Here is a 16,435-nt window from a genome sequence, read left to right on the forward strand (position 1 = left end):
CCGCTTTTAGCAATATTCAGGCAATAGCAGGGTGGGAGCGGATCAGAAATGGGCATCAGACTGTATTTATTTCTCCATAAAAGTCAACAGGACCGTTACAAACAAGCATTTACCGGTTATTTCTCGTCTGTTTAAACAATAAAGCATAGTTTTTATGCCACTAGTTAATTAAAGTTGGCCAACTCGTGTAACTGCGTATCTCGCCACAAAATCTATGATCTAACTTAAAGGTGTTTCCCTAACTGATATATATTACTATGAACCGTGAGTTATTACCATGAACGGTATTCTTTTCAAAATAATATCTTAGTAATCATAGTGTAATTATGGTGACATTGACTATTTAAAGTTTTTATACCAAGTTTCTAATTTGATATTTTCTTCGTATTAAAAAAAAAAAGAAAAACATTTGGTGGATAGTAAACATTGTTTTTTAAAGAGATGTTTTTGTGGATTAAAACCAAAATAACAAAAAAACATATACATGTGTGGCTGTTTTCTTCAGTGAGATCTGTGCTTTCTGAGTCTTGAACTGTGCATAAACATGAAGACCACGTAACCAGTACTACAAAGTAGGGGAATGAGAGTGACGTCCCTTGAATGGCAAAATTGTCAGTGACGGCGCTCTCTGTAGAAGAAGAAAGTACATCGATGGAATATTCTCAGACTGAAAATGAGCAGTTCAAAGGAAGATTTAAAGCAAATAATATCTAGTCTATCTAGTGCTTCTTCTAGCAAGGTTTACAATGCCCTCGTTCATGTAAGAACGAAGGCAATAAAATCGCAAACGATACTGAAAAAGATTCTGTCACAAGGATTGATTCCTCAAATCCTGAAAATCTTGGACAATGCTGACACAACAGAGAAGAAACCAAAGATTGCCGATATTGCCCTTAGTATCCTCGGCAACCTTTGCATGGAGCCAGAGACCAGAAACGATGTGAGAATATCAGTAGTGTTGATGAGATATGACGTGTCATTTTTTTTATCAGTCAAATACAGACCATTGGCATTGAGTTGGTGAATGACAAAATGATAGATTGTGTCATGTGACTTGTGAAGCAAGTTCAACAGCATTTGCGATGAATGTTTCTGATACTTCTTATTATGGAGTGGTCAAGAGAAAAAATGATTGTAATTTCTTGAATCTTAATTAGTAATGGTATTTGTTTTGAATGTCTATCCTTAAAAGTCTTTAGATCCAAATCAGTAGATGTGATACACGTTGATGTTGTTGATTATTTCCAAATGAATATAATACTGTGGAAATAAAGAGTCTGAGTATACCAGTTGAGCATCAGAAACTAGTGATGTTTTGTTTGTTTAATTTCAGGTCATAACAAGAAATGGGGTTGCAGCTCTTGGTGAGTAAGTCTGGCATATCCGATGTACTGGTGATAACAGGTTGACAATCTAAACATGCTATAAGTTGCTTGTCTGTAGAGTCAGTTGTGGATCAGCACCTGTCTGAAACATGGTGTGTAGACTGTATGGGTTGTTAAATATATAAATGACAAATGTTCAAGTTTCTTCCCACTGTAAAGTTTAAAGAGACCCAGCAGCAATTATTGATACTCAGTCAAATTACCAACTTGCGTTGGTGTCATATTGTGCATGCTCAAAGGCCTGAAGCCTGTTATACTATAGAAATGGGTTTACATGTCACATCAGGAGTAACTCCCATTGAGACTTTGGATAAACTTTAAGTTATGTGTGACCAGCAATTTCCTATTTTGATGGGGTAGTGTAGTAGTCTATAGTCTGTTTGGCTCAAAAGCGGACTGATGAATTGCAATCTAGTTCGAAAACCAATAAACATTAAATACTCAATGAAATGCTGATCATAATCAAAATATCATACCAGTTCTGTGAGGTTTATCAGAATTGTTATTCCTTAAAATTTAAAAGTTGCTTAATTACAATATACTGACACAGTTCATTGTTTGTTATGTGGGAGGAGTGCAGAGAAAGGGACAGCCAGGTGTACGAGAAAGCATAAGTTAATGAATAAATAACGTTCTCTGCACTTGTGAAAGTGCTTCTCGAATTGTTTCATTGAGTAGGTTATGTTTATTAGTTTTCGAGTTACACTGTCATGCATCAGTCCGCTTTTGAGCCAAACGGGCTATAATGGTCAAGGCATCTGCTTGTCATGCTGAAGACCCATGTTTTAATTCTGTACATGGGTACAATGTGTGAAGATTATCTTGTGGTGTCACCCATTGTGACTGGACCTGCAAAGGTCTGGGGTAGAATAGGCCTTCAACAACCCATGCTTACCATAAAAGGCGACTATACTTGTTGAAAGAGGCGACTAATGGGATCAGGTGGTCAGACTCGCTGACTTTGTTGACACATGTCATCGGTTCCCAGTTGTTCAAATCGTTGCTCATTTTGCTGATCACTGGATTGTCTGGTCCAAACTCGATTATTTACAGACCATCGCCATGTTGCTGGAATATTGCTGAGTGCGGCATAAAACTCAACTGACTCACTCACTCACTCTCTCATTGTGACTAAAAATAGGCATAAAACCATACTCATGACAATATTGCTCATTTGCATAATTCGAACAGCTGATTTCTCTTTCATGGAATGGTAAATTACTGGTTTCTTGCTCACTATACGTAGGAATGAATGTATTGTAAGCATACCTGAGAACATGGATTATTATTTTTCATCCTGTAACACCCCAAAACAATGTCTTTCAGCCCGTCACCTCCTGGAATCATCAGTAGAGAGTATACAGAACCGAAGCTGTCGAGGTCTAGCGAATTTGGCGCTCACTCCATCAGCCTGTTCCCAGATCATCAGCTTAGAAACTCTTCCACGGGTGGTGAAGCTGCTCAACGAAACTAAGTCTAAAGAATGCAAGCTCACATACTGTCGGGCATTCCGGTACGGTGTTTGTTCATTGCCTTGTTTAATGGATTGGCAAACAAAAGTTCTTGTACTTTGAAAATAAGCACTTCTTCAGAAAGGTCTTTTTAGCTGAGCTTCAGCAGAGGAAGGGAATGACCGTATTGTATTTTAGTGGATGTGAAGTAATTTTTTATATGGCTGAATGCCCTGGCAATATAATTTATGATGGTTTGCGCCATGGTTGTGCATGCTAACATGTTTAAATCAACATGAAATCACTCATTCATTCTTTTCTCAGTGATTAATGTTGAATGAATCAATTCCATTTCTGCTTGGTTAATGGCATGGATTTTCAAAACTCTCTTAGCGCTAAGTTTATGATAATGTATGGCACTTATGGCGACCTTAGCATGAAGAGAGCTCTGAAAATCTTGGTCCTGATTTTCAAGGTTTCAAGTGAACTCCTTGAGAATGTGGATCCCTTGGCACTCTGAAGGAGAATAGTCACATGCATGATGTCATACATTGTCCCTGCTGAGTTTGTTGGTTTGATTTATATGATGGAGTTCTATAAATAGTGGAGTGTAGACTAGACAATCCGTTGGTCAGTATTTTGAGAAATGATCCACACCATCAACTAAGTTGCCAAGCTCGACCACCTGATCAATATAACCACATTATACAGTCAGCGTTTCTTACAGGAGTGTAATTTTGTAGTCTGTTTGTGAAACGTACCAATGAATTTCACTTTAAACGAATAAGTAAATCAAATAAAGTGAAATTAAGATTGCGAATCTTTATAATTTTACCTTGCCAAATGCAGAATTTTATTCAACTTAGGATAAAAGTTGTTTGTCAAACGAGCATGTTTCAAATCTCTGTTACTAATTTGTGTTACAAGTGGAGGATAAGTGCATTAGTTGCAAAAGTGAAACAAATACATGTGCGGAACATGACTGGCATTAACGTATACCAACCCTGCTTGTCCTCGGGGTTTCATTATTGTACATACCCCCTTGAAAATGCAACTCTGACGTTTCGTCAAGTTTTGAAATAGAAGACATAAACATGAATGCTTACTTTATGACTATGAGATTTCACTTTTATCCCCCCAGCATGTAATGCAGGGGGATATAGTCAACGCCTCGTCTGTCTGTCCGTCCGTCCGTCCGTCCGTAATCATTTTGTTTTCCAGATCATAACTCAGAAACCATTCAATCTTTTTAGACCAAACTTGATAGGTTTAATAATCTCAAACTATAATTGTACTTTTGCTGTTTACAGAGTTTTGACATTTATATTTTTTTTTTTTTTTCCACGGGACATTTTGGTGTTGGTCTAATGGTGGGGTGGGCTTCCTTTCCAGAGTAGAACTCAAAAACTGTTGAATATTTTTCAGCAAAACTTGGTAGATATATCAGTCAGAACTTAAAGTGGTGCCTTTTGATATAATCAGTTTTTGTGATTTCTTATTTTCTCGGTTTCCATGGAAACATTTCAGACTTTGTCTCAAAATGGAGGGATGGGCTTCATTTGCAGAGCAGAACTCAAAAGCTTCTTTCAGCAAAACTTAGCACAGATGTGTGGCAGATCCTAACGTGGTGACTGGGTTTCCATGAAAACAATTCGGAACGTCTCAAAATGGATGAATGGGCCTCATTTCCGGAGCACAACTCCAAAACTATTCAAAATCTTTCAGCAAAACTTGGCAGATATTTGAGGCAGAGGACAAAGTGGTGTATTTTGCTATTTACAAAGTTTTGGCATCTTTATTTATTGTGGTTTCCATGGAAACAATTCTGACTTAGTCTCAAAATGGATGGATGGGCTTTGTTTCTGGCGCACAACTCGAAAAGCATTCGATATCTTTCAACAGATCTTGGCAGATATACGAGACAGATCTTGAAGTAGTGCCATTTGCTGTTTACATATGTATGGCATTAATATTTTTAATGAATTCCATGGAAACAATTCAAATTACGTCGAAAAAGACCTTAAGTAACTGTCAGATGATTTGTCCTTTCAAATATGTTGGGGTCGGGGGATATGTCATCCCCTGATTTCTCTTGTTTCTAAAATTTAGTAAAATTGTGTTTCTTTTGCTGTTCAGTGCATGTGGCTGTTCATTTAGTTATGCCTTGTGGTATTTCAGGCTTCTGGGACGAGTCCGCGATAACCAGAGGAGAGTTGTGGAGTCTGGTGCTGTGCTGCAAGTCGCTAAGCTGCTGAAGAATGATGATAAAGAGATTGCAAAATGTGCTCTGAGGACGGTGTCTGAGCTTAGCAAATCAGGGTGAGTTTGTCTTGTGGTCTAATGTTGGTAAACTGGGTAACACAGAACTCAGTTCAGGCTAACCACACTTATCAGGCAGACCAGGGAAAAAGATACTTGTTCCAAATGTTGAATTTCAGGAATAGTCCTTGTCAAAGTCAGAAGTAATTTATTATTGCAGTTTTGTGAAAACATCAAATAAATCATCAGTAATGACTGCTGGTTTTGTGCATGCTCAGCAGTCAAACTGTCAGGTTGTTATATTTGAAGTTGCCAGTCTCTCTGCATAGTCATATTGCAAAACATGTGGATTATTACATACAGAGAGTGAATTAAGGGACATTTATGACTGGTCACATATTACTTGCAGTGAAAGCAATTGAAAGTATCTATGCAACATGCTTGTTGTTTTCAAAACAGATTGAATTTGATCATTAATTTAATTATTAATGATGATGAAATTATGTTATATTCACCAAACATGTGATTGTTTGAAGTGTCATCTATAGTCTGTTTGCCATGAAAACGTACTGATGAATTTCACTTTAAACTAAAAGGCAAATTGAATAAAGTGAAATTAAGATAGTGAATCCTCATTATTTTTCCTTATCCTGACTCATGCTTATTGCTTATCTCCTCTTCCTTGGCGAAGGTAGTGGAATACCTGGACTTCCTTGAAGTTCCCTTCTAAAAGAAGCAGACGTAAAATACACTCACCCACGTGTAGCTTCCCCTTTTCTCTCGCAAACGGTCATGTGACCAGCCATGCTCTTCACTCTCTCCTTATCGCCCGACGTAGGCGGGTGGAGGTACCTTAGGGTCCCAATACGATGATAAGTTCTTTCTTTATTTTCGTCTTTAAACTAAATTCTGCTCATATTTGGATTTGTATATGCATTATATTTTATCAAATTTGTGCTTATAGTGTCTTTATTAAGCACTGTGTAGATTGCGGCTGTCAGCGGTTGATCTTCACTTAATTTGTCCAACGTGCAAACCCACATGTTCTTCCAATAATCATTGTAAATTTTGTTAAGATTTATCTGATTCAGAATTTGCTCTCAATACACAGTCTGTTTACATATCTAAAACAAGTGATTTAACTTCGGTTCAACTACGCCTGCTGAGATTGATTCCAATGAAAGGTCTGGCGTTTCTCCGGGGCTATGTCTGGGGTCCGGCATGTCGTCCCCTATACCTCAGAAGAGATCTTCCTCAGAAGCAGGGTCGTCACAATCAAAGAAGTTTAAATCATCGAAGATGAAGTCATCTTCCTCCAAGTCATCACAGAGTCATCATTCTTCGATAAGAAATCTTTTGGAGAAGAAATTGTCATGAAATTGTACATGAACGACTTATCTTCGATCATATGCAACGAGGTAATCGGGCAGCATCATCTAGATCAACCCCGATGGCGTCATCAACACCTGTCAACCCTGATGAAGATCGACAGACAATGCAGACTTCGTCAACAACGCCAGTCACAGCAGACAACTTTACAGTTCAACTGTCACTACACAATACACAGCAGTCCAACTTAGGCGCCTTCATGCAACAGCTTACAATGTGGATGATGAATTTGATGGAGCGGTGTTTTGAAGAAGCAAGAAGACTGCACTCGTCATCATTGTCAACTGCAGCTCGGCATGAGCCCTCACCTAGATCTGCACTCACGCCGAAAGGTGAAGAGGACTTGTATGCAAGAAAGAAGATCGTCATCAGCATCCCCCTCTTCACCTCGCAGTCAAGAGAGAGATCCAACCGGGCCGAGTAAGTGCACTCACATGAGTGAGGATTCGTGCTTGCGTGAGTGCACTCGCATGATTGAGGATTCACGCAGGATTACTCATCAACGCGAAAGGTCTTCTTCAGTCTCCCCAGCTCATTGAGGCACTGTCAACAGTCATCACCCCCTTTTGCTGTGGACTCTTATAGAAGAGATCGTCAACACAAAATGTATATTTCGCAGATAGACATGATCGAGCATCATCATTGGAGTAAGCCCTATTCTTGGACTCTGAAGACACATCATGGATCACGAATGGACTTGATTTAGCCTCACCATCCAAGGACTCCAATGAAGCTAATACTTACATGATGAAGGATGATGACGTTGATGAACTTACGTTCCTGCCGATACCTACCTATCTATGATTTATGAGATGTTATCTATGGCGTTTAAGTCAGCAACCAAGTTTCAACAACATGTGCCGTCGTTCAATGTGTGTCGCTACCCTCTTCATCATATGGATCCATTCGTCAGAGCACCGGATGTCGATGAAGCTCATAAGATCATCAGTCCAGCCTGCAATAAATCTTGGGAAGATCGAAGAAGTAGCTAGGATGGTTGCTCAAGGCTCCAGAGAAGTCATGATGATCAAGTCTGTTGTACTTACGCAGACAAATCAACGTTACATCCAGAAGGTCCAAGTTCTCCAGGGTACAAAGAGCAAAAGATAAGAAATTCAACACTCGTGAAGAGAGGTTATCCTGTTTTCGTTGCTCCCGTGGAGGAAACAAGCGCCACCAAACATCCAGCAGTGCGTCTAGGGGTGGAAGAAGAGGCCATTATTGAAGATCAGGTTCGGAACGACTGGAGTCTTCCACCCCCAGCCGTTCCCGTACAAACATCTCAAGAGGATGGACGTCTTCAACTTTACTGGGAAAAGTCCAGAAGATTATCTTGCCAGCATTGACTTGCAAGATGCATACCTGCACATCCCGATACATTGAGAGTTGAGGAAATATCTGTGCTTCCTTTTCATTGGTCAACACTAACAATGGAGGGTCCTACCATTTGGAATATCTTCGGCCCCGTGGCTGTTTACTCATGTAACCAAGCCCATAGTCAACTATCTACACCTGAGGGGGCTCCGCAGTGGCTTTTATTTGGACAATGGCATACAAGCACATCAAGAGAAAAGTCAACTCAGACTACAGTTAGACGTCACTATCAGGCTACTAACACAACTGGGCTGGTTAGTAAACCACATGAAGTCGGAATTGGAATCTCAACGAGATTTCCAGTTCCTTGGAATTTGTTTCATCACAACATTGAATCAGACTGTCATCCCAGAGGACCAGTGGGTGAAGATTCAAGACATGATAAAGCCAGCTCTACTCTCTCCGTTGACACTTCGACAATGGCAGTGTCTACGAGGTCTCCCCTCACGTCAACACAAGATATGACCAGAAGAGGAAGACTACAGCTGCCTCCGTTACAACGGTTCTTGAACCTTCATCTCAACAACACAGGTCAGATTCCGCTCCCAGACAGTCTGAAGCCTTTTTTACATTGGTGGACTCACCGATCGAACGTCTGCGCAGGGACTTTCATGATATAGCCTGCATTCAACAAACATCTCTATGTAGACGCATCGCTGCAAGGATGGGGAGCTCATCTAGACAACAAAGTAGCAGCAGGGATGTGGACCAAAGGAGAGCAATCTCTTCATATCAACCAGCCGGAGATGAAAGCGGTCATTCATGCTATCCATCACTGGTCGACAATGTTGAAAGACTGATGATCCACACTGACAACTCAACAGCGGCCTTTTACATGAACAAACAGGTTTCAACGAGATCGCCATCTCTTCTACACCTGACGTTTCAACTCTTTGATCTAGTCGACAGTGTGGGTCTCCAAATAAAAGCATGTCACATATCAGGAGCCTGCAACATCATGGCAGACGCCTTATCTTGTCCTCTTCGTCCATCGCCAGCAAAGTGGATGCTGATTCGGGAGGCGTTTCAACTAATCAGCTAGACATTCGGATCGCCGCAAACAGACATATTTGCAACAAGGTTCAACAAACAGACAACAACCTTTGTTTCACCAGTACCAGATCCGTTAGTCTGGGCAACAGACGCTCTCAGCATCACATGGGGAGGACTAAATGCTTTCGCGTTTCCCCCTCCAGTGCTGCTACCAAAAGTCAGCGAGAAAATAAAAGTGACCCAGAGGCTACAACTGACTTTGGTCGTGCCCTACTGGCCAACAAGACATTATTTTCCAGCACTCATAGAGGAGTTTGGACAACCAGCGCTACAACTACCATATTGGAAAAATTGTCTCATCCATCCCCACATGAAACAGGCACACGGCAACCCACTTGTATTCCGACTTCACATGTGGAACGTACTAAAATCTGTTTAAACCACAGAGGATACTCGGAGAGAGCAGCAAAAGCAATTACTTTAGCCATACAGAAATTCACTTGCACCCTTTATGATGACATGTGGAAGCGGTTTGAGACGTACGATGTGAAGAAAGGCTTCATTTCCGCAGATAGCAGAATATTTATGTCACCTCCAACATTACAGAGGTCTGAAAGGCCCTACATTATCTACATATTTGGCAGCTCTCAGCTCAGATGTCACCATGGAAACAGGAACCAAGGTGACTAAAGTACCAGAGTTACTTGCCTTACTATGCTCCTTCAAGTTGGAAGATCAACAGTGTAAATTTAGAGCTCCAGCGTTGGATCTAAACATCATACTTCATCATCTCACAAGTGATGGGCACGAGCTGCTTGATCGGACCTGAATTGAACTGCTAACTCAGAAGACGCCACTTTTACTTGCCTTGGCTACAGCTGCTCGAATGTCAGAAATTCATGATCTAGACTTTAACCACATGAACTTTGGTGCAAATCATCAACAGACAGCCCATCTGGGTCTACGATGGGATTTTATTGCGAAAGGTATTGCCAGGTCAGCTGGATAGACAATTCCAGAGCATTGAAGATATACATCACACGTAGTAAGTCTAGAAGGCAACGTTTCAAGCGCCTGTTTATCCCTGTATCCACTGAGCACCTACGGAGGTATCCCGCAACACTATCTCAGTGTGGATAAGAGCTGTTCTATTGAGAGCCCATAAAGCAGATCCTCCATGAGCCTTCAACCCACATTAAGTCAGAGGCTTGGCCTCTATACCAGCACTACATGGAAATTGCTCCCTATCAACTATAATGGAGGGCTGCTTTTGGAAGTCAAACACAGTGTTTGTCAACCATTATCTACGAGACATAGCCATGGAGAACGTCTCTGGCATTCATTGTTTGGGCCTCTTGTCATTGCTCAGCAACTAACAGTTCCCTGAAGGCGCTGAGTTCACTCACCCGTTTTATCACGAGACATGTGGAAGCCAGACGCTCTGGTTGAGAGTCCATGCACATGTCTTGAACAGACTAGCAAGGGTGATTAGGACCCTGTACTCGTAATGAAGATAATTGTACATGAAGAGGGGTCGCCACTAGTCTTGATTACAATATCTTGACATTTAGTTGCATCAGAAACTAGCAGGACGCTAGTTAAACTAAATATGCTTTATGGTTCAACTTCTTTATTATACAAGGTCACAACATTTTGAGACAGTTCCTAGTCTCTTCTTCCGGTGAAGTGAAGGTAAAACTAAAGGGATGTGGTATATATACACATAACAGTAGACATATAACAATGGGTAACAAGATATACAGGTTTCTATTGATTGATGTACCGGCTTCGATTGATAGATGTACAGACTTCAAATGATGTACAGGCTTCTACTGATTCGCGTGCAGGCTTGTATTGATTAGGTTAACGAGTTACAGGTAAAGAAGTTTGGATAAAGGTTAGTCATTGACGATAAGATGGTTCCATGTGGTGGTTTAGTTTGATTCCACCAACCTCTAAATGCCTTTGTGCATATTTAGTTTGATTCCACCAACTTCTAAATGCCTTTGAAACAACTTATAGGACGTTAGTTACTTTCGATGTCACCCATTCCAGTCAACAAAGCCTTCTGCTGAAGACAAGTTCAACTGGATGTGATCCCCCCAGAATCTACAATGAATATTAGAAAAGCAGGATCGTATTATCGTTGTTACAAGTTCCTGTCGGCGGGGGGATTATTGGACATAATTTTGAACAGCCAGCAGAATCCAAAGTGGCCTGACCCACCACCATTTCCGTCGGATTCTGTAAGCAATAAGCATGAGTCAGGATAAGGAAAAATATGTAATTTTCCGAATAAAATTGATATTTTATACTTATCCTGACTCATGACAAAAGCCCTCCCAGCCGTCCTGCACAGACTCCCTGAATTACTATCATTCTCGTGTCGGGCGATGTACAAGGAGAGAGTAAAGAGCATGGCTGGTCACATGACCGTTAGCGCGGGAGAAAGGGGAGGCTACACGTGGGTGAGTGTATTATACGTCCGCTTCTTTTAGAAGGGAACTTCAAGGGATTTCAGGTATTCTACTACTTTCGCCAGGGAAGAGGAGATAAGCAATAAGCATGAGTCAGGATAACTATAAAATATCAATTTTATTCAGAATATGACACATTTTACCTTGCTAATTGCACATTTCAGTCTCGGAATTTTATTCAACTTAGGATAAAGTTGTTTAACAAATGATCATAGTTTCAAATCGCTATTATTGGTTTGTATTACAAGGGGGTATGCTCATTGAACGAAAAACACTGAGAACAAATAGGCTTGGTCTAAGTTAACGCTCATCACGTACCACACATGCATATGTTTCACAGTTACAACTCCTGCACTTACCCTCCTTGTAATACAAACCAATAATAGTCATTTGAAACTATGGTAGTTTCCATGGCAAACAGGCCATAATACTGGTGGATTTGAAGCCAGATGGAATACTGTAGGAGCTTAGCATGTGATTTCCAGATTAGAACTTGAACTGGGTAGTCTAGCAGTTCAAAGTATCTCCTCATCACCTCAACCACATCAAAGACCTGCACTCACCCACCTAAGACTCACTCACTAACTCCAAATTTAACAAACCATCTTTTTCCCAAACAGATGCTGCTCAAACTTTGCTCGTCAAATAATCGGTGCCAGTATCCTGGACCACCTGGTGTCAACTGTTGATTGTGACAATGATGATGACTCCCACGAAGCACTGTCAATACTTTACAGCCTCACCAACCAAGCTGACATGCGGGCAGCCATTGGAGCAGCCGGAGGTATTCAACTATTTATACGCCTTCTCCAAGAGGAAAATAACAGAAGTCACATCAACGTGATATCTGTGATCAATGCTTTGTGTTTGTGTGGAAAAGAGGCTGTCAATCGAAAAAAAATTCGAGAACAAGGAGGACTTGAGCTATTTATCAAAGCCCTAAGAGACCCCAAGTTTGCACAGATCCATGACCGAATTATTAGTGGGTTAGTCTGCTTCTTGTATGACTCTGACAGTATGGATATGCTTCTGGAGAATAACGTTGTGGAGGTGCTCCTGATACACCTCCAGAGATGTGGAGATTTTAAGTCATCTGTCGAAACCTTGACATTTCCGAATCACACAGGGAAGAGCAAGTTGTTAAAACCCTCAGAGAAGCTGTCTACCTCACATGTCAAATATGATGCTTCTGTTTGTTCCCTGGATGAAGACCAGTCTGATCTGTGTCTGGAAGCTGAATCAAGTGACACTGATGAAAGAAGTGCTTTGTCAATGAGACCAAAAGATCTCAATATTGATCAAGCTTCTGAAGTTGAAAATGAGGACATTGAATCTATTCAGGAAGATCCTAAAAAACATCTTCACAAATTTAGCATAGACAGTCCTACTTATGAAGTCAACACTGAATGGAAACTTGAAAACTTTGTTGGACAGACATGTAAGCAGAGTTTCAGTCAACAGAGTGTGCTGAGGTCATCCTCCCCAGAACCACCTCTCAGTCCACTTAGCCCCCTCAGCAACGACACTTACTTCTCCCCTGCCCAGTCCTCCCCATCTTACAGCCTCCCAAGGAGCCCTGAGTCCATGCCAGGAAGTCCGTCAGCATCCAATTTGGATTCTCAGTACCATCCAGTGCTAAGTGTCTCTTATACCCTTGGAAGTCCCGAGAAGACTCCATCTGGATCGGAGTCCAGTATAGCTGTGAATCAACCATGTTACTCCTCAACTGAAGAGGATGATATTTGCGATACAGTAGGACAGAAGAATGAAACGGAGAAGGATGACCCCGAGAAGGATGAAGAGTGTCCATCCCTCGGCACATCATCCACAGATGTTTCATCAGAGAAGATTGAGAAGCCAGATTCGGTTGAAGATTCAGGACCAAAAGAAGATGATTCAGTTGAAGTTCTCGGCAAGAATGCATATGGAAAGCGACCCCTGGCTTTGAGGTCACCTTCTTACAAGTTGGTAGAGTCATGCTCGAAGCGGAAAAAGACAGAATCAAAGAGGTCAGATATAATGAAGACTACAGAGCACAACGTCCTGATCCTGTTGTCTAGAATATCGGTTAAGACCAATCCCTCCATGTACCTTATAACATCCTCTGCAATGTCTTGCCTCTTGGACTACCTTTTCTTTGTACCTTTACCTCATTCCCGATGTGTCCGAACACTGTCCCGATTATTTAAAAACCCTCACTGCCTTAAATCGTGCCTTCTCCTCACAGTACCTGTTGTCATCTACAAAAAAATCATCCTGGATTCTGACGGCATTGACAAGGAGACTTATGAACACTTTAGTCAGCGATCATCCCATTCCAGACGATGTAGTCGTGTCAGCACTTCATCTGAGGACTCATTCTGTGGAGGTTACTTAACAAATTTGGAAAACAGCTATCCTGGGTCTACTAGCAGTACCAAAGACAATGCTTTAGACTTCACTCATGGTCTTCTTGCATCACCAACCTCCCCTCGAAGCGAGACGGAACTCAGCTTCAAGGTCGGCCAGTCACCAATGTCACAGAATGCAGCTGAGCTTAGTGTTACTGATGTAGGACAAAGTGGACTGAGTTTGTTGAAGGATCTGAGCTTTTCAGCTGAGTCACCATACGGGAAGGGCATCATCTCGTCCATCTTGTTGAGGGAATCTCAGAAGGATAAATTACTGTGTTCCGTCTCTCTGCTTTTCCTGTGTTGGTGAGTATATCCTGTTTAAATAATACTGGTAGTTAGTGCTGGTGGGAATTAGGTATCATCATGCTTCTAGATGTGAGATAGTGCTCATTATATCAACCACTGTTTCTTTGGGTCCAGAAATTTTGAGTGCCACAAGCAGGATGTACAGGATTTTGTTGTCTGAAATTCCTTGTATACCATAATACACGTAACAAATTTATCAGTTCACATCCAACTGTCCATCAAAATTGGATGGTACATTTCAATCATGAATAAACCAACATAAGATGCCATGTTCCCATGGCATCAATCGATGAGTCCATCGGCCCTTCAGTCCATCAGTAGAGGATATTGTCTCTATGGATATATCCAAGAGTCCATCGGTCAATGTTTTATTATATGCACCAAATACATCAGTCCTTGTCATTCAATATATGCTGTTGTGCTGCTGATTCATCAGTCCATCTGTCAATCAATGTATCATTTTATGTACCTGACATATTAATTCATCAGTCAGTCAGTGTATCTTCTTACATCAGTTCATCTGGCATTAAGTGTGATGTATCAATTTATTACTCACCCGTTAAAAGATACTACTGTTTAATAAATATACAATGCTATTACACATTGTATAATAGCATCGCGTGATGCCGGACATATGATGTCATAATGGTTTGCAGTTATGACATCACCATGGTAATACCTCTGTCACAATCTAATTAGACCTTGCTTGACACATGGAAAGCTGAATCATCACACTGTAGGCAGTTTCTATCAATTTGTGTTGGAGAGTAATAAACAGAATACTAAACTCACTTTCAAAATACCATTTTTATTAAACCTATTTTGGCTTATTGATACCAAAACATTAAATCGTTTAATATAATGGTATTACATGAAAAGTTGTTTAGTATCCACTATACATGATGTCATATGAATGCCACATTAATCCATGGGTCCATCAGCCAGTAAGATTATGATCCTATGTTCCTGACACAACAATCCACCAGTCAGTCTGTATAATGTTCTTTCCCAGGGGCTCAGTGATGCAGAAGCAATACCTGATCCGGTATCATGTTCTGGACACAGTCCTGGAGCTCCTCAAGGCAGAACTGCTAGATCCAGGACCAGTTTTCATGGCCATCGTTGCTGGTCTCACTTTCATTTGTAAACTCAACAGCATTCCTCTCAAATTGAAACAGGAGAGATCTGATACGGTGTTCAAACCTGTCTCCCAGTCTGAAAACTGTAGCACTGACCAATGCATATATGAACGTCTTCATGTGGATTTAGTGTTCAAAGTTGACAGGAAAACCATCCAAGCCAATCGAGAAAAACTTGTACAGTCATCTGCCATGTTTCTGGCAATGCTCGAGGGACACTATTCAGAATCCAGCCAGTCAGAAATCACCATTCAAGACACATCGCCAGAAGCACTTGAATATGTCCTTCATTATTTGCAGGGATGTAATCTAGGTTGTCCTGTCATGAAGAAAGTCAGCTCTGATACCAATGATGTGACTGTAGAGTTTCTGTTGGATGCAGTAGCCCTAGCCGATAGATTCCTCCTCGCAGACCTGGTTCAGTATCTCAAAGTTTCCATCTCGTCTCATCATCTGGATTCAACATCATGCGTCACAGTGTTTGGATTTGCATCTTTTCACCAGTTTTCAGACCTGGCATCAGACTGCGTTAAGGTAGTGCTGTGTTCCCCTATCAGTCTGTCGGAGAAGTCACAGCTGTTGGCACAGATGCTGAGTGGGGAATGTGCCGAGATTTTTGTGGAGATGCTGAAAGCAGTCCTGAGTGAGGGAACAGAATGATTTTGTCAGTCATAATGAAATAAATTATTTTGATTTGTTACTTACATTTTCTTGGCAAGAAACCTGTAGAGGACCTGTTAGAGTAAGTCCCTAGAATTCAAAGGAAGCAGCCACTGGTTGAAAGTCACTTTATGTCATTGTACCACAATTTCCCACCCTTCTCTCAAGGAAACATGTTATATTTATTGTTTAATGTACACTTATTATTACTCATCCAAGGAAAATACTGGAATGTAATATTTTTACTGCAGTATTACACTAGTACTGCAGTATTACACTAGTACTGCAGTATTACACTAGTGTAATACTGCTAGACATACGTCTCAATGGTACTAGACCTCGCTTGACTTGGAGCTGAGAGCCATCACAACTTTCACTTGTTTGATGCCAAATCATTAACTCATTTAAAAAAACCAGTAGTACACAGATCGTTTAGTATCCTGTATATATTGCAGATTGCCACTTACTTATCCCCGTCATTCAAACAGATGTCTATGCGGTGAAAGAATTACTTGATGAAGCGAGATGTCATGATTGGGAGAAACCAGCATCATGGTGCACTAGCTTATTGCAAAACAGTTTGATCAGTATCGGGGGCTGTAATTTTGG

The 16,435-nt window shown here is 40.9% G+C and overlaps 1 protein-coding gene across 1 annotated transcript; it reads left to right on the top strand.

The window, feature by feature from the left end:
- The first annotated feature begins 583 nt into the window (after positions 1–583).
- Positions 584–15,866, top strand: LOC137297681 (armadillo repeat-containing protein 5-like). The gene is made up of 6 exons (XM_067829601.1): positions 584–940; positions 1,334–1,364; positions 2,712–2,898; positions 5,015–5,155; positions 11,949–14,024; positions 15,040–15,866. The coding sequence occupies exons 1-6, from the start codon at positions 674–676 to the stop codon at positions 15,824–15,826; spliced, it is 3,489 nt and encodes a 1,162-aa protein (XP_067685702.1). The 5' UTR covers positions 584–673; the 3' UTR covers positions 15,827–15,866.
- Positions 15,867–16,435: the final 569 nt, after the last annotated feature.

This window comes from Haliotis asinina, chromosome 1 (genome assembly GCF_037392515.1).
Source record: "Haliotis asinina isolate JCU_RB_2024 chromosome 1, JCU_Hal_asi_v2, whole genome shotgun sequence".
Lineage (NCBI taxonomy): Eukaryota > Metazoa > Mollusca > Gastropoda > Lepetellida > Haliotidae > Haliotis > Haliotis asinina.

What these genes read in the sequence shown, in the direction of transcription:
- LOC137297681 (XM_067829601.1), top strand. Translation starts at nt 674, where the DNA reads ATGAGCAGTTCAAAGGAAGATTTAAAGCAAATAATATCTAGTCTATCT. An exon ending in AGCCAGAGACCAGAAACGAT is followed by an intron (nt 941 to 1,333) that starts GTGAGAATATCA and finishes GTTTAATTTCAG; the next exon opens with GTCATAACAAGAAATGGGGT. An exon ending in TCTCTGCTTTTCCTGTGTTG is followed by an intron (nt 14,025 to 15,039) that starts GTGAGTATATCC and finishes GTTCTTTCCCAG; the next exon opens with GGGCTCAGTGATGCAGAAGC.